This window comes from Pseudophryne corroboree, chromosome 9, assembly GCF_028390025.1.
Source record: "Pseudophryne corroboree isolate aPseCor3 chromosome 9, aPseCor3.hap2, whole genome shotgun sequence".
NCBI classification, from domain to species: domain Eukaryota; kingdom Metazoa; phylum Chordata; class Amphibia; order Anura; family Myobatrachidae; genus Pseudophryne; species Pseudophryne corroboree.
Window position 1 is genome coordinate 295,474,778 of NC_086452.1, and position 22,948 is coordinate 295,497,725.

Genomic DNA, 22,948 nt, shown 5'->3' on the forward strand with positions numbered 1-22,948 from the left:
ATATCTCATATGGTCCTCACTATATACATGTGATTAATACTGTTAAGGCTGTTAATATATCACATAATATTGTCAGGTATGTCATACTTGTTTTTGATATGTAATACGTCACATAATATCATTGTCATTGCTGTTGGTACACTACGTAATACTATTGTCATGTATGTTAAATTTGTCTCTGACGTATTACGATTGCCATATATGTTAAATTTGTCTCTGGCATATATTATGTCACATAATTCCAATGTCAAATATGTTAAATCTGTTTTTTATATGTAATCCGCACATGCTTCAATAAAGAAAAATTGGCTAAAAAAAACTTACTATATATTAATAAACAAGGACCTAAATTAGTCTGTACAGTTGAGGCATTATACAGTCAGTGTGAAGACGTGACTATAAAAGTAGATCAAAGAAACTACAAGTGGAGCATGTTCTGTCCTTTCCTTTCTTCACATGGGAATATCACACTTTCATCTACTTTTAGGATGGAATAACATTTGAAGAGAGAGCATATGAGGGTGGAAAATTTGCCTCACTGGAAGTGTCTGGAAAGCCATTTGATGAGGCAACAAAAGAATGTGTTCTGAAGCTTCTGAAATATGTTGGTGGTTCTAATGAAAAGGGTAAATTTACAGCTTTGTCTTATTTCTAATTTTTTTCAACCACCTGGTAAAAGAGCTATAGGGCCTGATTCAGAGGCAGACACACTTGTCCAATTTCAAACAAACTGATTGGTCGGGAGTCGCAGCTCCCGAGGATTGGACCCAATTTAAGCTTCTAGCTATCATTTATCTAGCACAGTCTATAAAATGACAGAAGCGGATTGTTTGCCATGGCAACTTCTCCATTTTATTTCTCTCCAAGGTTTGGTATATCAATACACCTGACAGATATTAGAAATTATCCACAATTACTTTCTGGTCTAAAGGCCCCCACACATCAGTAATCGATTGGGGCAATTTGCAGACGATTGTGCAAATAAATCTGCAACGTATGGGTTTACAGACTGCGGGTTCAGATAAAAAAAATTGATTGGGATTGTTAAATCAGGTTGTCCAACATGTTGGATTTCACAGATCGGGGCTGTAGATTGCTAGTGTATGGTAACAATCAGCAGTTCTGCATATCTTTTCCTTTCAAGATTGACAGATCTGTACCTGCTAAAAAACACTGAAAGATATCTGTAATATATGGGCGGAGATTGGTGGATTAAGGAAGCTTTAAATCTAGGAAAAAGTCTCAGAATCTGCAAATAGTGTGATTGATGATGTATGGGGACCTTAAGAAATTAAACAATCCAATGTCCAGCCATACACACTACAGAATAATCTGTTTCAATATGAGCAGTTTATGTCCTAAAGATGATAAATGTAATAAAATGTATAAAAATAAAGTATATGTAATAAACATATGTAAAATATAAAATATATGTAATAAATAAATTAACTATCCCAACAGATGCACAAAGTACAAGTATGCTCATCGGGACTGACAAATGTCATGCAGAAGTCAATAATTGGCCTGTGGTGCTGTGTACACTCTGTGCAATAATAGGACTGAGCTGCCAAAAATTGGCTATTCAGAAAAATTATTGTGTAGTGTGTACCTACTTTAAGACATTCAGTACAATCTGAGAATAAAAAGCTCACCCTTTAATAAATACGTAGAGGCCTATATGATCAATTACCTTTTATCACAGAAATTTCTGTATCCAAAAATGTAAATTATGGGATTTGATGCAGGAATTCAACAAAAATGACAAAACATGTTTTTTTTTCTATCAAAGGTGCAGGAATGGGAATGACCTCTCCTGTCTCAATCATAAGTTATCCGACAAAGAGTGAAACTCTTGAACCAAAAGTCAAGGTCATCCTTCGAATTCCAAACCAGTTTCAGACAGATCCCCCAATTCCTACTGATGAGAACATTTGTATTGAACATAGAGAAGGCTTGACTGTATATGCCACGTAAGTAACAAAATATACTAGCAGACCATGATCTGCTGCCACTGCTCAACAGGACTTATTTTGAGAGTCAGTTTTTAGATGCATGATGCTTGGGGCTGTATCAGTGTCTGTGATCTGTCTGAATTTGTGAAGAAAAGTGGGAGGTCTGAGCTGGTTTCTTCTCTATGAATAAATGGACTTTTATTTTCATGAAATACAGGGCATAATAAAACACAGCAAGAGTCTCTGATTACCAGCAAGACTGGTGAATATGGTCATTACAGTAACTATGAAGAGTCTAATGATGTATGAAATACAAAGTCTTGGTTGAACTTAATAAATGGAAATGGGAATATATGAGATTGAGGATAGTATAGCTCAGTGATCTCCAACCAGTAGCTCGCGAGCTACCGGTAGCTCGCCGTAGTATTTTCGGTAGCTCACAGAGTGCACAGGCTTGGGCAGTCACTGGCACTCCTCCTCCCTTCATTTTTAATATGGTGCCGGCCGTCAGCCAATCAGTGCTCATGGACCGGCAGCGGCGGCACCTAATTGCCTTCCGGACCGCGAGTTTTGATTGGCTCACTTACCGGCACCATATTTTAAATGCCCGCCACCACCGGAGACTCTGTCAGCCTCACCGCAGCCGCTCTCCGGACTTCACAGGAGAGGCGCACGATACCCTCTCCTCTCCTTCCGTCCCTCATACAGGAGGAGCAGCACCGGCGGCAGTAAAAGAAGCCAGCAAGGGTTAGCACTGTGTGGGGCACTGTATCGGACACTGCTGGGGGGGGGGGGCATTTTATCTGGCGCTGCGGGGGGCATTTTAAATGGCACTGCGGGGGGAATTGTATCTGGCTCTGGTGGGTCTATTGTATCTGGCACTGCTGGGGGGCATTATCTGTGTATCTGGCACTGCTGAGGGCATTATTTGTGTATCTGGCACTGCTGGGAGGCATTATTTGTATATCTGGCACTGCTGGGAGGCATTATTTGTATATCTGGCACTGCTGAGGGGCATTATTTGTGTATCTGGCACTACGCGGGGGGGGGGGCATTATTTGTAGTTATGAGGCCACATCCACTTTTGTGTAGAGATGTGCACCGGAAATTTTTCGGGTTTTGTGTTTTGGTTATGGATTCGGTTCCACAGCCGTGTTTTGGATTCAGACGCGTTTTGGCAAAACCTCCCTGAAAATTTTTAGTCGGATTCGGGTGTGTTTTGGATTTGGGTGTTTTTTTTCAAAAACAGCTTAAATCATAGAATTTGGGGGTAATTTTGATCCTATAGTATTATTAACCTCAATAACCACAATTTCCACTCATTTCCAGTCTATTCTGAACACCTCACACCTCACAATACTATTTTTAGTCCTAAAATTTGCACAGAGGTCGCTGGATGACTAAGCTAAGCGACCCAAGAGGGCGGCACAAACACCTGGCCCATCTAGGAGTGGCACTGCAGTGTCAGACAGGATGGCACTTAAAAAAATTGGCCCCAAACAGCACATGATGCAAAGAAAAGAGAAAAAGAGGTGCACTGTGGTCGCTGGACGGCTAAGCTAAGTGACACAAACACATCATTATCACAGGAATTATTTGTTCTAATCAATGGTATTATTGGTCCAAATCACTGGAAAAAAATGACAAAATCACTGGAATTATTTATTCTAATCAATGGTATTATTGGTCCAAATCACTGGAAGAAAATGACAAAATCACTGGAATTATTCGTTCTAATCAATGGTATTATTGGTCCAAATCACTGGAAGAAAATGACAAAATCACTGGAATTATTCGTTCTAATCAATGGTATTATTGGTCCAAATCACTGGAAGAAAATGACAAAATCACTGGAATTATTTGGCAAGATCACTGTAATTAATAATTATAAATCACTGATATTAATTGGTAAAATCTCGCTATCGCCTGCCTAGTGAAGTGGAATCTAGATGGGATTTTGTACCGGGGACACAATAACTTCATCAGTTGTCTAAATCCCACTGCACTAATGGCGGAAAATGGGCACACGTCTAACAGCGCACTGATTATACTGAGAACTGATTATACTGATCACTGATGATACTACGGAGAACTGACACTGAGCAGCGAGAACAGCACTGGACTATTGTGCTGTAGTATACTGGCCACCACAATGCAGCACTGACACTGAGCACAGATATTAAGCACTGATCAGGATACTAGAAGTGACACAGAGCTGCAAGATACAGCAATGGCCTACTGTACTGTACTACTATATACTGGTGGTCACCACAATGCTGCACTGTACTACTATATAATGGTCACAACAATGCAGCAGATATTGAGCACTGATCAGGATATTAGAACTGAGTCTGACACGGAGCTGCAAGACACAGCAATGGCCTACTGTACTGTACTATATGTATACTGCTGGTCACCAAAATGCTGCACTGTACTACTATATACTGCTCACAATAATGCAGCACAGATATGGATAGTATACTTGACACAGAGCTACAAGATACAGCAATGGCCTACTGTACTGTACTGTACTATATGTATACTGCTGGTCACCAAAATGTTTCACTGTCCTACTATATACTGCTCACAATAATGCAGCACAGATATGGATAGTATACTTGACACAGAGCTGCAAGATACAGCAATGGCCTACTGTACTGTACTACTATAATTATATACTGGTGGTCCCCAGTCCCCACAGTGCAGCACACTGAGCACAGATATGGAGCATTTTCAGGCAGAGAACTGATAATGCTGATTTAGATTACCTTATAACTTCACAATAATGGGTAAGAGACACAGTACGCAATTGGCGTATGGGGTACCGTAAGGGTACGTATTTAGCATAGCATACGCTAGGCCGTGATCGAGACGCACATGCGGCACGCTCGCTCACAGCTTAGTGCGTGGTGTCGAGCACGCTATAGGCGAGTGACTACCGTAATGCTACGCTACCAGCGTAGCGGACGCTCGAGACCACGAGGAGATCACAAGCGGCGCAGACGCTCACAAGATGGCAATCAGTAAACCTTGAATGTAACACACAGAAAGGATATTCTTATACTGTAAACCTTGTACTGAAACACTGTAGCGATATAACACTGCTTAACCTTGTTAACACTAAAGCTGTTTGAGCGATCGAGACGCTCCTATTACCCTCTGCAATGTAATGAACACACAATACCGTGCTAAGGATCCAACACCTTTACTAACAAGCTTTTAGTTATATCGAAAAGGGGTAAAACAGTTACAAGTCATACACTACATACTAACATATAATTCTAACAGAATATCTAGACAGAAATATATAATAACGTTACAATCTTAAACTAAACAGAGAGAGAGAGAGAATGTGGCCAATACAAACAAAGAGCGAGATGATTACAGAGAATTACTTACACACACTGGGAACGATCGCAGCGCAGCCTGGTACCAGCTCCGAGTTAATCAATATGAAAACCGTTTGTGGAGAGTGGGGGAACTGTTCAGGCTGGCTGATCTTATATACGCTGAGTACAGTATACTACAAAGGGACCTACAATCTCATTGTTCATTGGACACAGGAATGTCTCCTCGCATCATATCAAAAGGTCATAGGTTAGTTTGAACAGGTGGGCTGTGACTATTTCAAACAGCTCAGGTGGGTGGGAATCTCCGGATTCCCGCCGCATGGATAATGAATCGCAAATATATGAAATGTCCAGAATCTACTAATGGCCATAACTATACGCAGGAGCGATTAATCTTTACCTAACCAGCACCGGATTGTTGCTATTAAAATACTCTTCAGTTAGGTACCAGACACAGCTGTTCAAACCCTGTCTGACCCTTCGTACCATACAAAGAGGGATTCCCAAGTCCGTTAACAAGTCACATTAAACAAACTTACAGTTATTACTAAGGGGAACATTATCTATAAAACATGCTATATGGATTTATTATCTAACGATTGAGTCGCCCGCTAGACGCACACAAACTCTACTGTAAATGCACATACCACGCGCTCGAGCGCATGGCGGAGGCGCCATCACGCGGCTGCGAGTATCCGCACGCACGGGAGAGAATGTGCATGTGCAGCAGGCACGCGCATGAGGTGAATATATGGCAACGTGCAGCGTGATATTTTTCTGACTTTGACAGTCCACCCTTTGGCAGTCATCAATAACTGCCACTTCCTAAAAACAGTTCAAAAAGAGAAAAATATATGTCATGTAAAAATACATTTCTATAATTGGGTAAGGGAGAAGAGAAGAAGGTGGGAAAAAGGTATGACCTAGTGAGATAGTAGAAGCATGTATGTATGAGTCCATGTTTGAGGGGTCATGTATCATCGTGCCGTACGTGTTTTAAATCAAGCTTCGAGGTATTGCGAAGTATACATTTGAATTCCTTCTTATCCCGTATTACGGGTCTGTGGATGGGCTGTCAAACTTTACCGAGCTCTTTTCGGCTTTTGGTTGCAACAAAATGGGGGAGCACATTTTAGTTGATGATACATAAATGGGGGGATATGTGAGTGCTGATATCTGTGCCTGTATTCCCTATCGACTATGTGTGTCATTACCTGAAGGTTGTAGAGGTGAAGATAAGAAGCAATTATGGTAAATGCAGTCATAAACTATGTGAGTTTAATGTACATTTGCCGATTGAGGTCTTGTCTGATGTCTTGTCTCGATGTACATGTTGCCTGTAGTCTCCCGATGCTTTTGCTATAATTGCTTGAGCAAAAAGCTTTCTCAATGTCCATAGACTTACAATCTTTGAAGTGTTGGGCTATCGTAAAATTTTAGAGTCACTAGGGAAAATGGGGGTCTATGGCATTGTCCATCAATGGTCTGTGTAAAAGGTTGTCAAATTCTTCTTCCAAGCGGATGTCTTTGTACCTTGGAGGAAAACAAAGGAGAAACGGGTGAAAGAAACGGACCGTGGAATCACATTTTCATCACAACATTGTCTCTATTGTTGGGTCATACATCAAATTAGTCGTTGTTAATACAGTGTCCTCGCTTCTTAAACTCATCACTCGGGCACTACGTTTACACTTCGTTAAAACCCGAACGCATCTAAATATCAGACCGACCAATATGGCGACTCCCAGAATACACAAAAGAAATTTCCCTACATCCATGATAATACCTTGGGCCCATTCTCCTAAACCAGAGAACCAATTTCGTGGGTTCAACCATGACACCCAACTGGTCAGCTCATTACCCACAGCAGCAAGGGTGAGATTGTGTTTCCTTCGGAACTCCCATTTTAATTGTAAAATGTCATCCATCTTTTGGTCTATGACCTCGGCTGGGTCCTCCGTGCTGTTTGTAATGTACATGCAGCACTTGATTCCATATTGAGTTGCCAGGGTTACACAATACCCGCCTGTCACAGCTGTGAGGTAATTGAGAATCATCCTATGCTGAACCAGTTCTGTTTTGTAGGCTTGTAACTCTTTCCCAGTGTACCTGAAGGTGTCGTCATACATTTCGGTGATATTGTCTAATAAATTTGCAAGCGCAGATATATATTTATAATTTATCACTCCTCTAGCGGTACGAGTGATATCTAACGCGAGTAGGAATTGAATCCCGGTGGATTCATGGATCAGGTCAGAGGCCGGATGCTCTGTTCTTTCTATCAGGTGCCGTTTAACGATGTGCTCGTAATGAGTGTGAGTATAAGGAGTTTGGGCACCACGGTGAATATCTTTCATTTTAGTGTGGGATACAGTCATTACCTCAGGCAGTACTTTTCCAATATAACATAACCCTTCTGAGTTTGGGGCAAGCCACTTATACGCCTTCCTCCCGCATATGAAATATGCATCATCGGGGAGAACATATGGGACGGAGTGTGACATAACCATATTACACATTTTCCATGTGAACTCTCCTAACCCTAATTCTTCCATCTGTTTAGTACACGTATCAGTTTGTACGATCTGTGCACAGTATCCTGGTGATACTTCTCCAACTCGCGTGATCCTACTTCCTAAGGTGTACCTATACCGAAAGAATTTCCTATGGTCGGCTATCTGGCGTATAAGTTCTGTGTCTACGGGCAATCTGTCGGCTCTATGTGAGAATGTCATGGTTTGATTACTCCATGACACTTCCCAATTTCCCGGCTTTCGGGGATTGGAAATGTTAAAGCACACTAAGGACCTATCCACATGATATTGGTGGAGCTTCAAACTAGGAGGACTAGAGATATTAAACCTCTTGTCCACCGGCCTCCCACCACTTAGCTCAAGTACCTCTCCTACCGTTAAAGGGAATGGTACTAGTCCTGATTTGCTATGGCCTTGAGGTACTTGAGAGCATACCCAACAGTCTGTCTGATTTAACACTTTACCACTAAGGAGTGATAGTCACTCAATGGATGCCGGTCCATGTGGACATTAAAACTGGACTGACATTTCTTTATGCACCCATCCTCAACTATATTGTCACAGTGTCTACAGATGCAGTTCTCTTTAGCTAACAATCCTTCACAATGTCTATAAATAACATGGCTGCTAGATCGTTTTCCGGTACTCGCCTTTGCTCGGTGATTGTGTTTCTATTGGAAATTTACGCCTCCGTCTCCGTCATCAGAAACCCATTCCGGATCCTTTCTCGACCTCACTGGTACTCTCACCGAAACAGACTGCTCTGGTCAACATCATGGTCAACAGGAAAATCCGGATCACAGTCTCTTGGGGCGAGTCCATCTTACAGGAGGAGAAAGAGAAATTTGTAATGGGGGTACAAAAAAACAGTTTGAGGGGGGAGAGAAACTTGTTACGATAATTAGTTCTCTAGTCTTGTTGTTCTTCTTGTTCTGTTGTCATCTCAAAGGTGCTGTCTCTCAGTCTTCCAAACGAACACTCCGGTGATACAATATTCCTTCCAAATCAGCGATCTCTCTGTAAGGAGCAAAAATCTTGCATTACCATTTGTCTAACTGATGTGTGACATACCATCTTTAAAGCATGAGAACACAAGAGAGAGAGAGAAGGGAAAAAAAACAAATGAGAGAGAGAACAATTCATATATATATATGTTACATAAACCAACAATAAACAACGAAACATTGTCAGATCTTCCGTTCACCATCAGGCTGTCACATCTACATGTCCAATGGTATCTTTGCATAGTCTCTCCCACCAGTATTTCCATACTTCACCCTTTGTATCTGGCCAGGATACATCGATGCTGGTAGGTCATACTGGGGTTTGGTAGACTTCTGAAAAGGTCAGGTTGTCAGGTGATGTTGGAGCTGTTGTGGTGAACGTCAGAGATGGGGAAAAAGAAACATTTTACAGATACATTACAATTTTTTACCCGGTCATTCCTGTGTCTTCAAGGAATGACCTCCCAATTTGTTAACTGTTACCTAAGGCTTACTATCAGTCCTAATGATCACCTTTCCCGACTACATAAATTATATGTGTGGACCAAAATTTGACATGTGTGATACCTGATTATACTTCCGAGTGTCGTAACTCTGCTCGTGTTCTTGTCTAGGGGGTCTGACTTTATGTGGGCTGTTGCAGTTACTGGCATGATGCCCTTCTCTTTTACAAAGATAACAAACCCTGGGCTTCCTCCAAGTGTCAGTGACCTGAGGTCTTGGTTGATTTGATGCCTCCTCAAACGCTTGGATGCTCATCACCATCAACCGCTCTTCCTGTGTTTCCCTGGTTCTTTGACTATTATGGTCATGTCGTTGTCTAGGGGGTGTATATATCTTGTGTGTGTTTTTTTAGACCTACAATCTCGTGCAACATGACCTTCCCTTAAGCAGTTGTAACACCTTCTTACTTTTGACCTATTCACAGGGGTTTGTGGCTTGCTTTTAATGTTCCGGTCATGATTAATAGCGGACTCTTTCAAATCAGCCACTGAGATATCTCTCCAGTTAGGTAGAGAGGCTTGTATACTCGTTCTTAATACTTCCTTTAAACCATTTATTAACACATAAACTGCTACTTTCCTGTAGTGTACATTTGTTTTAATATCTTCTATACCAGTGTATCTAGCCATTTCCTGCAGTGCCCGATGAAAGTAATTAGAAGTAATTTCCCCCTCTCTTTGTCGTATGGAGAAGATTTCTTTCCACTCGACAACGGCTGGGAAATATACTCCTAACTGTCGGTTGATCTGCTTAATACATTCCTGATTGTGTTCCTCCGTTTGAGGTACTTCTGTGTCTAATTCACAATCAGTAATAAATTTCGCAGAGTCAACATTGGAGGGCAGACATGCCCTCAGCACTGCCCGCCAACCTTTGTTGGTGGGTTCTGCAGAATTACCTAACTCTTTAATGTACTTCTGACATGCGGCTAGATTTCTCCTGGGATCAGGGAATTCAGACATAATTGTCATCAATTCCATCCTGGACCAGGGACATTGCATAGCAATGTCTCTGATGGGAGTGACCTTGTGACTATTAGTCCTTTCATTGGGGATTGTGTTCACCCTGACAGGATTTTGTTCCATTAAGCTATTTTGTGTTAACTCTTCGGTGTAAGATGCATTTGTCTGTGAGTAACATACAATACCGTACTTACCTGTTGACACGACCTCACCTGACCCTCCGTTAGGGGGTTTGATTATTGCCTTTACCGAATTGGTCGTGTCCACCTGGACATCTTGTGTGATGGCTGCTGGAAAAGATGCCGTCATCGTGCTAGGTTCACTTTCTTGCTGGTAATCCTGAGGGAAGTTTAACATGGGGTGCAACTTGCATGGGTTAATAGTTGTACATTTAACAGTATTACAATTATCATTGTTACATTTATTACAATTATCCTTATCATCTATAATACAGTTGCTAAGTGCATTTTTATCATTCACCAGTGTGCCATTCTCTGTAACCACCTTCTCTCTCGCTGCCATATTTTTGTTACCACAGTGAGAGTCAGCTGTGTAAGCTAATCCTCCTTGTATTTCACCTTCCTGTTGCCATATCTGTAAACAATCATAATATTTGATCCGTCTCTTTGCAGATTTAATGAGACATATCCTTCTCCTTAGATTCTGTAACACCTCGTGACTAAAACTGCCTACCCGTGGGAACTTTTCCCCATCGTGCACAGTCATTCTTTCCCATTCATTGCCTTGCCGACTCTGTTGGCCGGTCTACTAAGTCAACCCGAACCGAGGTTGATCGCCCCCTACCTGAACAACTGGCCCCCATCCTTGCAGGTGTTGCTTTCACTACCTCTGACCTTCAAATCAGGGTCTTCAGCAAACCCTTACAAAACCAAGATGTCCTGGGCAGGCCGGCGGCGAAGTTTACCGAGTACTCCACTCACTCGCCCACGTTGACCAATACGCCCACACACTGCTTTAGCGCTGGCGTACTCAACCTAGGGCCCCTGCGACCTGAACCTCTATTTACTGGAACATGTGGGTATGATCCGAAGAGCACTTAACCTTTTCCAGTAACTATTGGTTGTTGGATAGTTCCCAAGTGACTAGCGAACTTCCCTTAAAATAAAAAAAATATTACACAAATCACGTTAGAATGTACAAATAGCGTTTATGACCCCTCTAGCGTACGCAAATGGTACTGGATCAAGTTACTAACTAATGCACACAATTACGTGCGGTACAATCGTTCTGCACATAAGCAACTAATCTTATGTGCGGAGCGACCAGTGGAATCGAAAATTGTGGCTGCGAATTCCTTCAGCCTGAGCTTAATGGCCTATATGGGTATCGCACCAACCCTTTCTGGTGTTGTGCTACTCTTTATCTATAGCGGACTTCTTAGTCTGCTGTACCTGGACCTCCTGGTCTGTCTGGACCTCCTGGTCTGTGCTACAGTAGACCTCCTGGTCTGCTATACTCTAATGCTCTTTTTTAAATGTTTAACAAGGGATGCCTCCCAAGCCACCATGCAGTCACTTACACGTATGTACCTTCACGAGAACTCGATTTCCTTTGGTTCAAACCCCAAAAATTAGAAACTTATATATATATGTATACACACTCTTTCACCTCATATACACTTTACTTTCGTTTCTGTGCAGAAATCCCTTTCATTCAGTAACACAGTCTAGTCCAGATGGGTTGCAAATTAGAGAAGGATCTATTAGCTTAAAATTTTGGACACTGAAATTGACTTGCGCTATTATCGCGTTGCCTCCTTTTCGCCTATTTAGAATAATACTATTGTGTGATTTGTATTATGGGGGCGTACCCAGACGCCCGTTGCGTAATATACGCTCCGTGCGTCGACCCTTGCGTCGCGTACACTCGTTCTGCCCCTTGTTAAAGACACGTGTACGTAAGCCAGGTATGTCCACAGTAACACAACTAACACGTTTATCAATGTAAATGACCTTTAATCATCTACTGAACACCACACAGAACTTCCTTGTATTTTAGGCAAGCCGTGTGCGTGTTTTACAAATTACTTCCTTACGTATTAATATTACTTTTAACTACCAATAGCAACAAATCTTTCTCAGCACGTTATCAATTGTGAAATGGCAAACAGGAAGGTGATATGTGAAAATACACAAATAAAAAGAGATACAATTAATAATGGTGAGATACAAATAATGAGATACAGTTGTGTGCGTGCGTGTGTACGCAAAACAGAAATAAACAGTCTTAAAAAGACAATAGCGTATTGTTCTTACCTCCGGTTCCGGATCCCACCAGCACTCCTTCAATCTAGCGAAACAGACGCTTATCTAGTCAGCACTCCTGTATCCCGATACGAAGGGATACTGCCTTCCCGCCCTTGCTGACAGATAACGTTTGTTTTTGCTAGTGCGGATATGTGGAGGACGGACGAGCCGCCAATTGATAATGCTGATTTAGATTACCTTATAACTTCACAATAATGGGTAAGAGACACAGTACGCAATTGGCGTATGGGGTACCGTAAGGGTACGTATTTAGCGTATCATACGCTAGGCCGTGATCGAGGCGCACATGCGGCACGCTCGCTCACAGCTTAGTGCGTGGTGTCGAGCACGCTATAGGCGAGTGACTACCGTAATGCTACGCTACCAGCGTAGCGGACGCTCGAGACCACGAGGAGATCACGAGCGGCGCAGACGCTCACAAGATGGCAATCAGTAAACCTTGAATGTAACACACAGGATATTCTTATACTGTAAACCTTGTACTGAAACACTGTAGCGATATAACGCTGCTTAACCTTGTTAACACTAAAGCTGTTTGAGCGATCGAGACGCTCCTATTACCCTCTGCAATGTAATGAACACACAATACCGTGCTAAGGATCCAACACCTTTACTAACAAGCTTTTAGTTATATCGAAAAGGGGTAAAACAGTTACAAGTCATACACTACATACTAACATATAATTCTAACAGAATATCTAGACAGAAATATATAATAACGTTACAATCTTAAACTAAACAGAGAGAGAGAGAATGTGGCCAATACAAACAAAGAGCGAGATGATTACAGAGAATTACTTACACACACTGGGAACGATCGCAGCGCAGCCTGGTACCAGCTCCGAGTTAATCAATATGAAAACCGTTTGTGGAGAGTGGGGGAACTGTTCAGGCTGGCTGATCTTATATACGCTGAGTACAGTATACTACAAAGGGACCTACAATCTCATTGTTCATTGGACACAGGAATGTCTCCTCGCATCATATCAAAAGGTCATAGGTTAGTTTGAACAGGTGGGCTGTGACTATTTCAAACAGCTCAGGTGGGTGGGAATCTCCGGATTCCCGCCGCATGGATAATGAATCGCAAATATATGAAATGTCCAGAATCTACTAATGGCCATAACTATACGCAGGAGCGATTAATCTTTACCTAACCAGCACCGGATTGTTGCTATTAAAATACTCTTCAGTTAGGTACCAGACACAGCTGTTCAAACCCTGTCTGACCCTTCGTACCATACAAAGAGGGATTCCCAAGTCCGTGAACAAGTCACATTAAACAAACTTACAGTTATTACTAAGGGGAACATTATCTATAAAACATGCTATATGGATTTATTATCTAACGATTGAGTCGCCCGCTAGACGCACACAAACTCTACCGTAAATGCACATACCACGCGCTCGAGCGCATGGCCGAGGCGCCATCACGCGGCTGCGAGTATCCGCACGCACGGGAGAGAATGTGCACGTGCAGCAGGCACGCGCATGAGGTGAATATATGGCAACGTGCAGCGTGATATTTTTCTGACTTTGACAGAACGTAGATATTTTCAGCACACTGAGCACAGATGTTTGCAGCACACTGAGCACAGATATTTGCAGCACACTGAGCACAGATTACGAAGCTTTTCAGGGCGAGAACGCAGCCACGTCCTCTCCGTTCAATCTCCAATGCACGAGTGAAAATGGCGGTGACGCGCGGCTCTTTATATAGAATACGAATCTCGCGAGAATCCGACAGCGGGATGATGACGTTCGGGCGCGTTCGGGTTAACCGAGCAAGGTGGGAAGATCCGAGGCTGCCTCAGAACCATGTAAAATAGGTGAAGTTCGGGGGGGTTCGGATCTCGAAGAACCGAACCCACTCATCTCTACTTTTGTGAGGCCACACCCATTTTCACAGGAACGCACGCGCATTGGGGGGAGGGGGTAGCTCCTTCGCAGGTTTTATTTTCTGAAAGTAGCTCACACCCCAATTAAGGTTGGAGACCACTGGTATAGCTGTAATAATACAAATTAGTAGGTAGTCTGAAGGGGTGTGTGTAACGCATTGCTGGCGTTCGGTATCGGCTGTCAGAATGCTGGTGGGGAGGGGGCGGGATGTGAGCGTAGTAAGCCCCTTGCGGGCTCCGTGGCCTCCACAGTGCCATGGACACCCACAGGAATAGTCCCTGCTGGTCGCCATGCCGACTGTTGGGATTGTGAGGGGGCGGGATGTAGGGGGAGGTAATGTGACCAGCGGTCTCCTGACCGCCGGTCACATAACTACATACCGTCTGAAGATGTTGCATATAGATGACTCCAGGCAGTGGCGTAAGTCCATCCCGTCACCCGGAGGCAAGTTAGAGTTTGTTGCCCTCACCCCTTGACAAAAAAGGAAAATTATATATAATTTGGGGATAGGACAAAGGTGACAGGACCAGGAGGGACAGTGTCAGGAGAGCGGTGAAAGGGACAGTATGGCAGGGCCAGGACAGACTAATACAGAGGGGACAGGAGAGGGGGGTCTCAGGGACAGGACAGAGGTGATAGAGCCAATACAGAGATGACGGGGACAGTACAGTGGGGAAGAACAGACATGACCGAGCCAAAAAATAAAACCAAGATAGAGGTGACAGAGACAGGACATAGGGGACAGTACAGAGCAGAAAGGGGACAGAAGAAATGGGTGACAGGGCCAGGACAGAGATGACAGGGACAAGGTTGAGGTAACAGGGGCAGAACCAGGACAGAGGTATCAGGACACAAGGGACAAGGACAGAACCAAAGGGAAAATGGGATTTTAATTACCTACCGGTAAATCCTTTTCTCGTAGTCCATAGAGGATGCTGGGGTCCACATTAGTACCATGGGGTATAGACGGGTCCACCAGGAACCATTGGCACTTTAAGAGTTTGAGAGTGTGGGCTGGCTCCTCCCTCTATGCCCCTCCTACCAGCCTCAGTCCAGAAACTGTACCCGTGGAGACGGACATCTTCGAGAGAAGGATTATACACAGATAGTGGCGAGATTCATACCAGCTCATACATACAAGGCAAACCAAGCTAACCAGCTTGAAATACAGCAAATGCTGAAACATTACTTAACCAAGTAACAAAAGCAGTACTTAACCAAGAACTAAGCGGTACTGAACTAAGTAACCACTGCAGGATCACGAAGCGCTGGGCGGACGCCCAGCATCCTCTACGGACTAGGAGAAAAGGATTTACCGGTAGGTAAGTAAAATCCTATTTTCTCTTACGTCCTAGAGGATGCTGGGGTCCACATTAGTACCATGGGAATGTAACAAAGCTCCCAGAACGGGAGGGAGAGCGTGGAGGCTCCAGCAGAACTGACTGACCAAACTTTAGGTCCTCAGAGGCCAAAGTATCGAACTTGTAGAACTTAGCAAACGTGTTCGACCCTGACCAAGTAGCCGCTCGGAAAATCTGTAAAGCCGAGACACCCCGGGCAGCCACCCAGGAAGAACCCACCTTATGAGTAGAGTGGGCCTTAACAGATTTTGGACACGGCAGTCCCGCCGTAGAATACGCATGCTGGATAGTGAACCTAATCCAGCGAGAAATCGTCTGCTTAGAAGCAGGACACCCAACTTTCTTGGGATCATATAGGACAAACAAAGAGTCAGATTTTCTGTGACGAGCAGTCCTCTTCACATAGATCTTTAAAGCCCTCACCACATCCAAGGACTTTGATGTAATTGAGGAGTCAGTAGCCACTGGCACCACAATAGGTTGGTTGATATGAAAAGCTGACACAACCTTAGGAAGAAACTGCTGACGCGTCCTGAGCTCAGCTCTATCTTCATGAAAGATTAAATAGGGACTTTTACAGGATAAAGCCCCCAACTCCGACACACGTCGAGCCAAAGCTAAGGCCAACAAAGTGACAGCCTTCCCGGGAGAAACTTGACCTCGACCTCCTGTAGAGGCTCAAACCAGTCCGATTGCAGGAACCGCAACAGCACGTTAAGATCCCAGGGTGCCGTCGGCACCACAAAGGGAGGCTGGATGTGCAGAACCCCTTTCAAAAAGGTCTGAACCTCAGGGAGGGCAGCCAGTTGTTTCTGGAAAAAAATAGATAAGGCCGAAATCTGGACCTTTATGGATCCCAAACACAGACCCATATCCACACCTGCTTGCAAGAAGAGGAGAAACCGTCCAAGTTGAAACTCCACCGTAGGAAATTTCTTGGATTCACACCAAGACACATATTTTCTCCAAATGCGATGGTAATGTTTAGACGTTACCCCTTTCCTAGCCTGTATCAGGGTAGGAATAACCTTGCTCAGAATACCCTTACGGGCTATTATCTGGCGTTCAATCACCATGCCATCAAATGTAGCCGCGGTAAGTCCTGAAAAGCGAACGGCCCTTGTTGCAGAAGGTCCTCGCGAAGAGGAAGAGGCCATGGTTCTTCCAGCAGGAGATCCAGAAGATCCACGTACCAAGCTCGCCTTGGCCAGTCCGGAGCAATGAGAATTGCCGAAACCCTCGTTCTCTTTATGAGCTTTATGATTCTTGGAATGAGTGGAAGTGGAGGGAACACATACACTGACTGGAACACCCACGGAGTTACCAGGGCATCCACCGCCACTGCTTGTGGGTCTCTGGACCTGGAACAGTACCTCCGAAGTTTCTTGTTGAGACGTGAGGCCATCATGTCTATTTGAGGCACACCCCAATGACAGGTCACGTCTGTGAACACCTCTGGATGGAGGCCCCATTCCCCTGGATGGAGATCGTGTCTGCTGAGGAAGTCTGATTCCCAGTTGTCCACTCCCGGAAGGAAGATCGCTGACAGCGCCAACGTGTGCCTTTCTGCCCAGAGTAGGAGTCTTGTCACCTCTGACATTGCAGCTCTGCTCTTTGTTCCTCCCTGTCGGTTTATGTAGGCCACCACCGTAACATTGTCTGACTGTACTTGAATTGCCCGATCTTGTAGAAGATGAGCGGCTTGTAGAAGACCGTTGTACACGGCTCTTAATTCCAGAATTTTTATTGGAAGAATGGCTTCCTGACTTGACCATCTTCCTTGGAATGATTCCCCCTGGATGACCGCTCCCCAACCTCTGAGACTTGCATCCGTGGTCAGAAGGATCCAGTTCTGAATTCCGAACCTGCGGTCCTCCAGAAGGTGAGGCTTTTGTAACATCCAGAGGAGCAAAATCCTTGCCTTCGGTGACAGCCGTATCCGCTGGTGCATGTGCAGATGAGACCCCGACCATTTGTTCAGGAGATCCAGTTGGAAGGGTCAAGCATGGAATCTTCCATACTGTAGAGCCTCGTACGAGGCCACAATCTTCCCCAGAAGGCGAATGCACTGATGAACCGACACCCGGGTAGGCTTCAAGACATCCCGGACCATAGACTGTATCACCAACGCTTTCTCCCTTGGAAGAAACACCCTCTGCACTTCCGTGTCGAGGACCATCCCCAGGAATCTCATTGTCGGCTCCAAAATGTGATTTCAGAAGGTTCAGGATCCAACCGTGATTCCTGAGCAGTTGAGTCGTAAGAGTAATCGACTGTAACAACCTCTCCCTGGATACTGCCTTTATCAGCAGATCGTCCAGGTATGGAATTATGTTTACTCCCTGCCTGCAGAGGAGAACCATCATCTCCGCCATCACCTTGGTAAACACCCTCGGTGCTGTGGAGAGGCCGAATGGCAGAGCCTGAAACTGATAGTGACTGTCTAACAGTGCAAATCTGAGATAAGCCTGGTGCAGCGGCCAAATTGGAATGTGGAGGTATGCATTCTTGATATCCAGGATTACCAGAAACTCCTTCTCAGAGATTCCATTTTGAATTTGAACTTCCTCAGATAGGGGTTTAGCGATTTCAAATTCAAAATTGGTCTGACCGAACCATCCGTTTCGGTATCATGAAAAGGTTCGAATAGTAACCCTTGTTTTGCATATGAGGTGGAACTGGGACAATGACCTGTGACCCTGCTAATTTTTGGATGGCTTCCTGTAGGATAGCCCTTTCTGGCAGCAAAGAGACGGGAGCTCCTGAAATTCCAGCCTGTACCCCTGGGGCACAATATCTTGCACCCAGGGGTCCAAGCCTGACGTCACCTAAACGTGACTGAACCTTCTGAGCCTCGCCCCCACCTGTCCTTCCTCCAGGCCGTGCGGTCCACCCTCATGCTGAGGATTTTGATGTACCAGTAGCAGGCTTCTGGTCCTGGCAGCCTGCAGCAGCAGATTTTTTTGTTTTTTCCCACCCTCCTCTAAAGAAGGTGTTATGCAGCTTTTATGTTCTCGTTTTAGGAGTCCGAAAGGACTGTGATGTTTCCAAAGAAAAAGGTTTCTTTGTGGCAGGCACAGCTGAAGGAAGAAAGGGTGACTTACCCGCCGTTGCTGTGGAGATCCACGCATCTAGCGCTTCCCCAAATAGGGCCTGATAGGGCCTGACCTGTGTAGGGTAGGTTCTCCACGCCTTTCCTGGATTCCACATCGGCAGACCATTGGCGCAGCCAGAGCCCTCTACGAGCTGAGACTGACATGGAAGATATCCCAGCAGCCATCGAACCCAGGTCCTTCATGGATTCCACCGTAAGTCCCGCAGAATCCTGTATGTTACGTAAGAACAATTCAACATCACATTTATCCATTTTATCCAATTCCTCAAGTAACGTGCCTGACCACTTTACTATAACTTTAGAAATCCATGCACAGGCAATAGTAGGTCGTAATATCGCCCCTGAAGCCGTGTATATGGATTAGAGCGTAGTGTCAATTTTGCAATCAGCCGGTTTTTTCAACACGGCAGATCCCGGGACAGGTAAAACCACCTTTTTTGACAGTCTGGACACTGATGCGTCAACTATGGGTTGGGTTTCCCATTTCTTTCTATCCTCCTTAGGGAAGGGGAATGCAACCAGAACCTTTCTTGGGATCTGGAATTTTTTCTCTGGGTTTCCCAGGATTTTTCGAATATAGCATTTAATTCTTTAGATGCAGGAAAGGTTAGCGAGGCTTTCTTAGTATCAGTGAAGTAAGCCTCCTCAACCTGCTCAGGTATTGTGTCAACAATATCTAACACATCTCTAATGGCTTCAGTCATTAACTGCACCCCTTTTGCAATGGATGCCACCCCCCTCAGCACTTCCCCATTACAGTCTACTGTGTCAGAGTCGGTGTCTGTCGTATTGCAAGAGCACGTTTTTGAGAGTGAGTGCCAGGGGGCCCTAAAGGTGCCGACCCGGACCAAACAGCCACAGAGGTCTGTAAAACCTGAGTTGCATTTTTATTTTGTGCTACTCTAGTAGAGATCTGAAAAATCATACTCTTGATAGAGGTTAACCACTCCGGTTCTCTGAATGGAATCTGTGCTAAACCAGAGCAATCCTGATTACATGGAATGGGGTCACCCTGCGATGACATATCTTCTGCAGCATATGACACAGAATCTCTAGACATTGCTTATGTGAGACAGCAAGCACCCCCACACACACACAGTGAAATGACAGACAGAGTTTCCCCACACAGCGCCTTGGGCGATAAGGACACCCCTTACCAGCGCTAACTGTGTACTTTAATAGATTACACAGTCTAAATCACAACCTCTCCCCTCCCTTCTACAACCCCTGGTACCGTTACAAGGCAGCTGGAGTCGATGTGGAGGGACAGCTCTCCCCTGTCAGCGTCTGCATGCAGGAAAGATGGTACTGAACGCTGCTGAGTCCGCTCTGAGGAGAAGCTCCGCTCCCTTCCATGGCATTGGCTCCCACTCATATTTGAATTTTTATAATGGCTTGAGGTGAATCACTGGCGGTGATCTGGGGTCCCCGACAGGCTGTGTGACCAGTTTCAGGGTGTAGGCGCTGGCTCAGGGAGCCCCTCACGGCGCCACACCATGTGCTGCTGAGCCCCGGAGCGCAGTTAGTACTGCGCTCCCTACCCTGTTGCCGCCATCTTCACACCGGCTCCCCACTTGTCAGGGGGCCGGTGACTAACTCGCCACCGACGTCTTCTGGCTCTGTAAGGGGGTTGACGGCATGCTGCTGGGGTGAGCGATCCCCTGTGGCGGCGATCGATCTGTCCCCTCAGGAGCTCAGTGTCCTGTCAGCGGAGATAGTGGCCCGCACCCCTCAGGGAGGACACTATTGCCCCCCCCCCCCTTAGTCCCATGTAGCAGGTAGGCTGTTGCCAGTAGCCTCCCTGTGCCTAAACTCTATTTTAAAAAAACAAAACTAAAGAAACTCCTATGGTGCTCCATATGGTGGAGACTCCTATGGTGCTGGGACCAGTTTCCTCCGGGCACATTTTCTAAACTGAGTCTGGTAGGAGGGGCATAGAGGGAGGAGCCAGCCCACACTCTCAAACTCAAAGTGCCAATGGCTCCTGGTGGACCCGTCTATACCCCATGGTACTAATGTGGACCCCAGCATCCAGGACGTAAGAGAAAAGGTTAATAGAGTCAGTACAGAGGTTACATGGACAGGACAGGGGTGACAGGGACAGGACAGGGGTGACAGAGACAAGACAGGGGTGACAGGGACTGGACAGAGGTGTCAGGACCAGGATAGAAGGGACATACTTCTCACACTGCTCACCCACACGGTGTCTCGGCCGGCTCCTCAGTCTGCAGCACGACTCACCGAATCTCCAGCTACTGTACAGCTGGAAGGCATTGGCAGCAAGGAGGGGAGATTGCCTCACACAGGCACATCAGCGGCACCCGGAATGTGAAGGGAGAGAGAAGGGAGAGAGAGATGCGGCCGCACCACAGCCCAGACGCCGACAGCCGAGAGCAGGGATGGCAGCTCAGTGAAGGCTGCTTGTACAGCCTCCAGAACCCGAGTTACTCAGACAAGCAGCGCCGGTATATATAAGGGACACCGATGTGTTCCTGGTGCTTTCCCGCATGTCGGCTTAACCATGCCCCCTTACATCGCCAGCTCCTTACTCTGGGTTGCTGCCAGATGTCACATGATGTTGCAGAGCAGAGAGCACCGAGACCGCCACAGAGGAGGAGCGAGCGCCGCTGATGATAATAGACGCTGTGCTCGGTGACTCCTCTACTCAGCTGCAGAATGAGTATAAATGAAACTGGGGACAACGGAGGAAGTGCCCCTTTCTGGGCTGGAGCCCGGCGGCAACAGACTCCATGGTCTCCGGCAGTTTCGCCCCTGACTCCAGTGCCAATTAGGCAAGGTACGCAGGCATGTACGACGGCAAGCTGCAAGGGCGACATCCGCCACTGCACGGTTTGTAACAATGGCCATCGGACTTATCATAGGTCCTCATGACCCCAAACACTGCATGTTTTACAGGTTATCTCACAGAATCACATGTGAAATAATTGCTCCACCTGTGGATCTTTTAAAATGAGTCAGTGAGTAATAAATACACATGTGCACCTCCTGGGTGACGGAAAACAAGAGCTGTTTGGGGTCCTGATGACCGGGTTTGAGAACCACTGGCTTAGAAGATTTGCTGGCACTTCAGGGTGTAGCACAAAAGAGCAGACCAAACAGTGGAGACTGGATACTGCAGGTATTAAAGTCTGTGCAGGCTGAGAAGAGAGGTGAACACAGCTCACACAGGAAAGGATGGCTGGTAACAGATAATCATACATGAGTAGTAGAATGTTGGATTGTGCTTAGCACTTGATGTAAATACTGATGTAAATACTACTACAGGAGACTGGATGATGAATGACTGGACACTCTACAGTTGAGTCCACACTCATGTGCGCCGCTACTGTACCTTTGGCTAACTGCTAACACTGCAGGTCACACACACACACACACACACACACACACACACACACACACACACACACTCTGTTGCTCAAAAGCACAGTACGCTGAGAAACAAAAAAAAATATTCACTACAATCAGTGACATCACTTTTTTGTTACTTCATTTGCAGCTATTAAAGTGTTGTTTTTGTTTTCACTTGACTACTGTCTACCTTGGGTGAGTGGTATGGTCAGTGCTTAACATGGGGTTTGATTCCTGTTAAGGACAGAGGTGTACGCTATTGCTAAACAATTTATAATAATATTGTTTTATTTATATTATGATGAATATAGTTTTACAGTGACACATATTGTTACAGGGTTTTTCTTTTTGCTCCATAATTGATAACAAGGTAGAATTACAAGTCCCAGTATGAAAAGCCCGTCATTTTATGACACACTGAAGGTGCAACTTTATAGCACCTGGTGCATATCAGCAATGATCAGTGTGTGTCAATATCTGTCTAACGGCAAACACTGACAGTCTCGCACACAAAGTAATTAATGCTGAAAAGTACTGTGAATACAAAAAAAATTGGTGTGCAGTTCCCCCAAAGCAAGCATAAACCTCATATAGTCTGAGGATTGTCCTG

The 22,948-nt window shown here is 45.1% G+C and overlaps 1 protein-coding gene across 1 annotated transcript in view; it reads left to right on the forward strand.

Moving 5' to 3' along the window:
* Positions 1 to 22,948, forward strand: part of HEBP1 (heme binding protein 1) — a 145,885-nt gene that overhangs the window by 57,921 nt on the left and 65,016 nt on the right. Inside the window, exons 2-3 of the mRNA XM_063940382.1 lie at positions 488 to 626; positions 1,790 to 1,970. Of these exons, the coding sequence (XP_063796452.1) occupies positions 488 to 626; positions 1,790 to 1,970 (320 nt within the window). The remainder of the gene's footprint in view (positions 1 to 487; positions 627 to 1,789; positions 1,971 to 22,948) is intronic.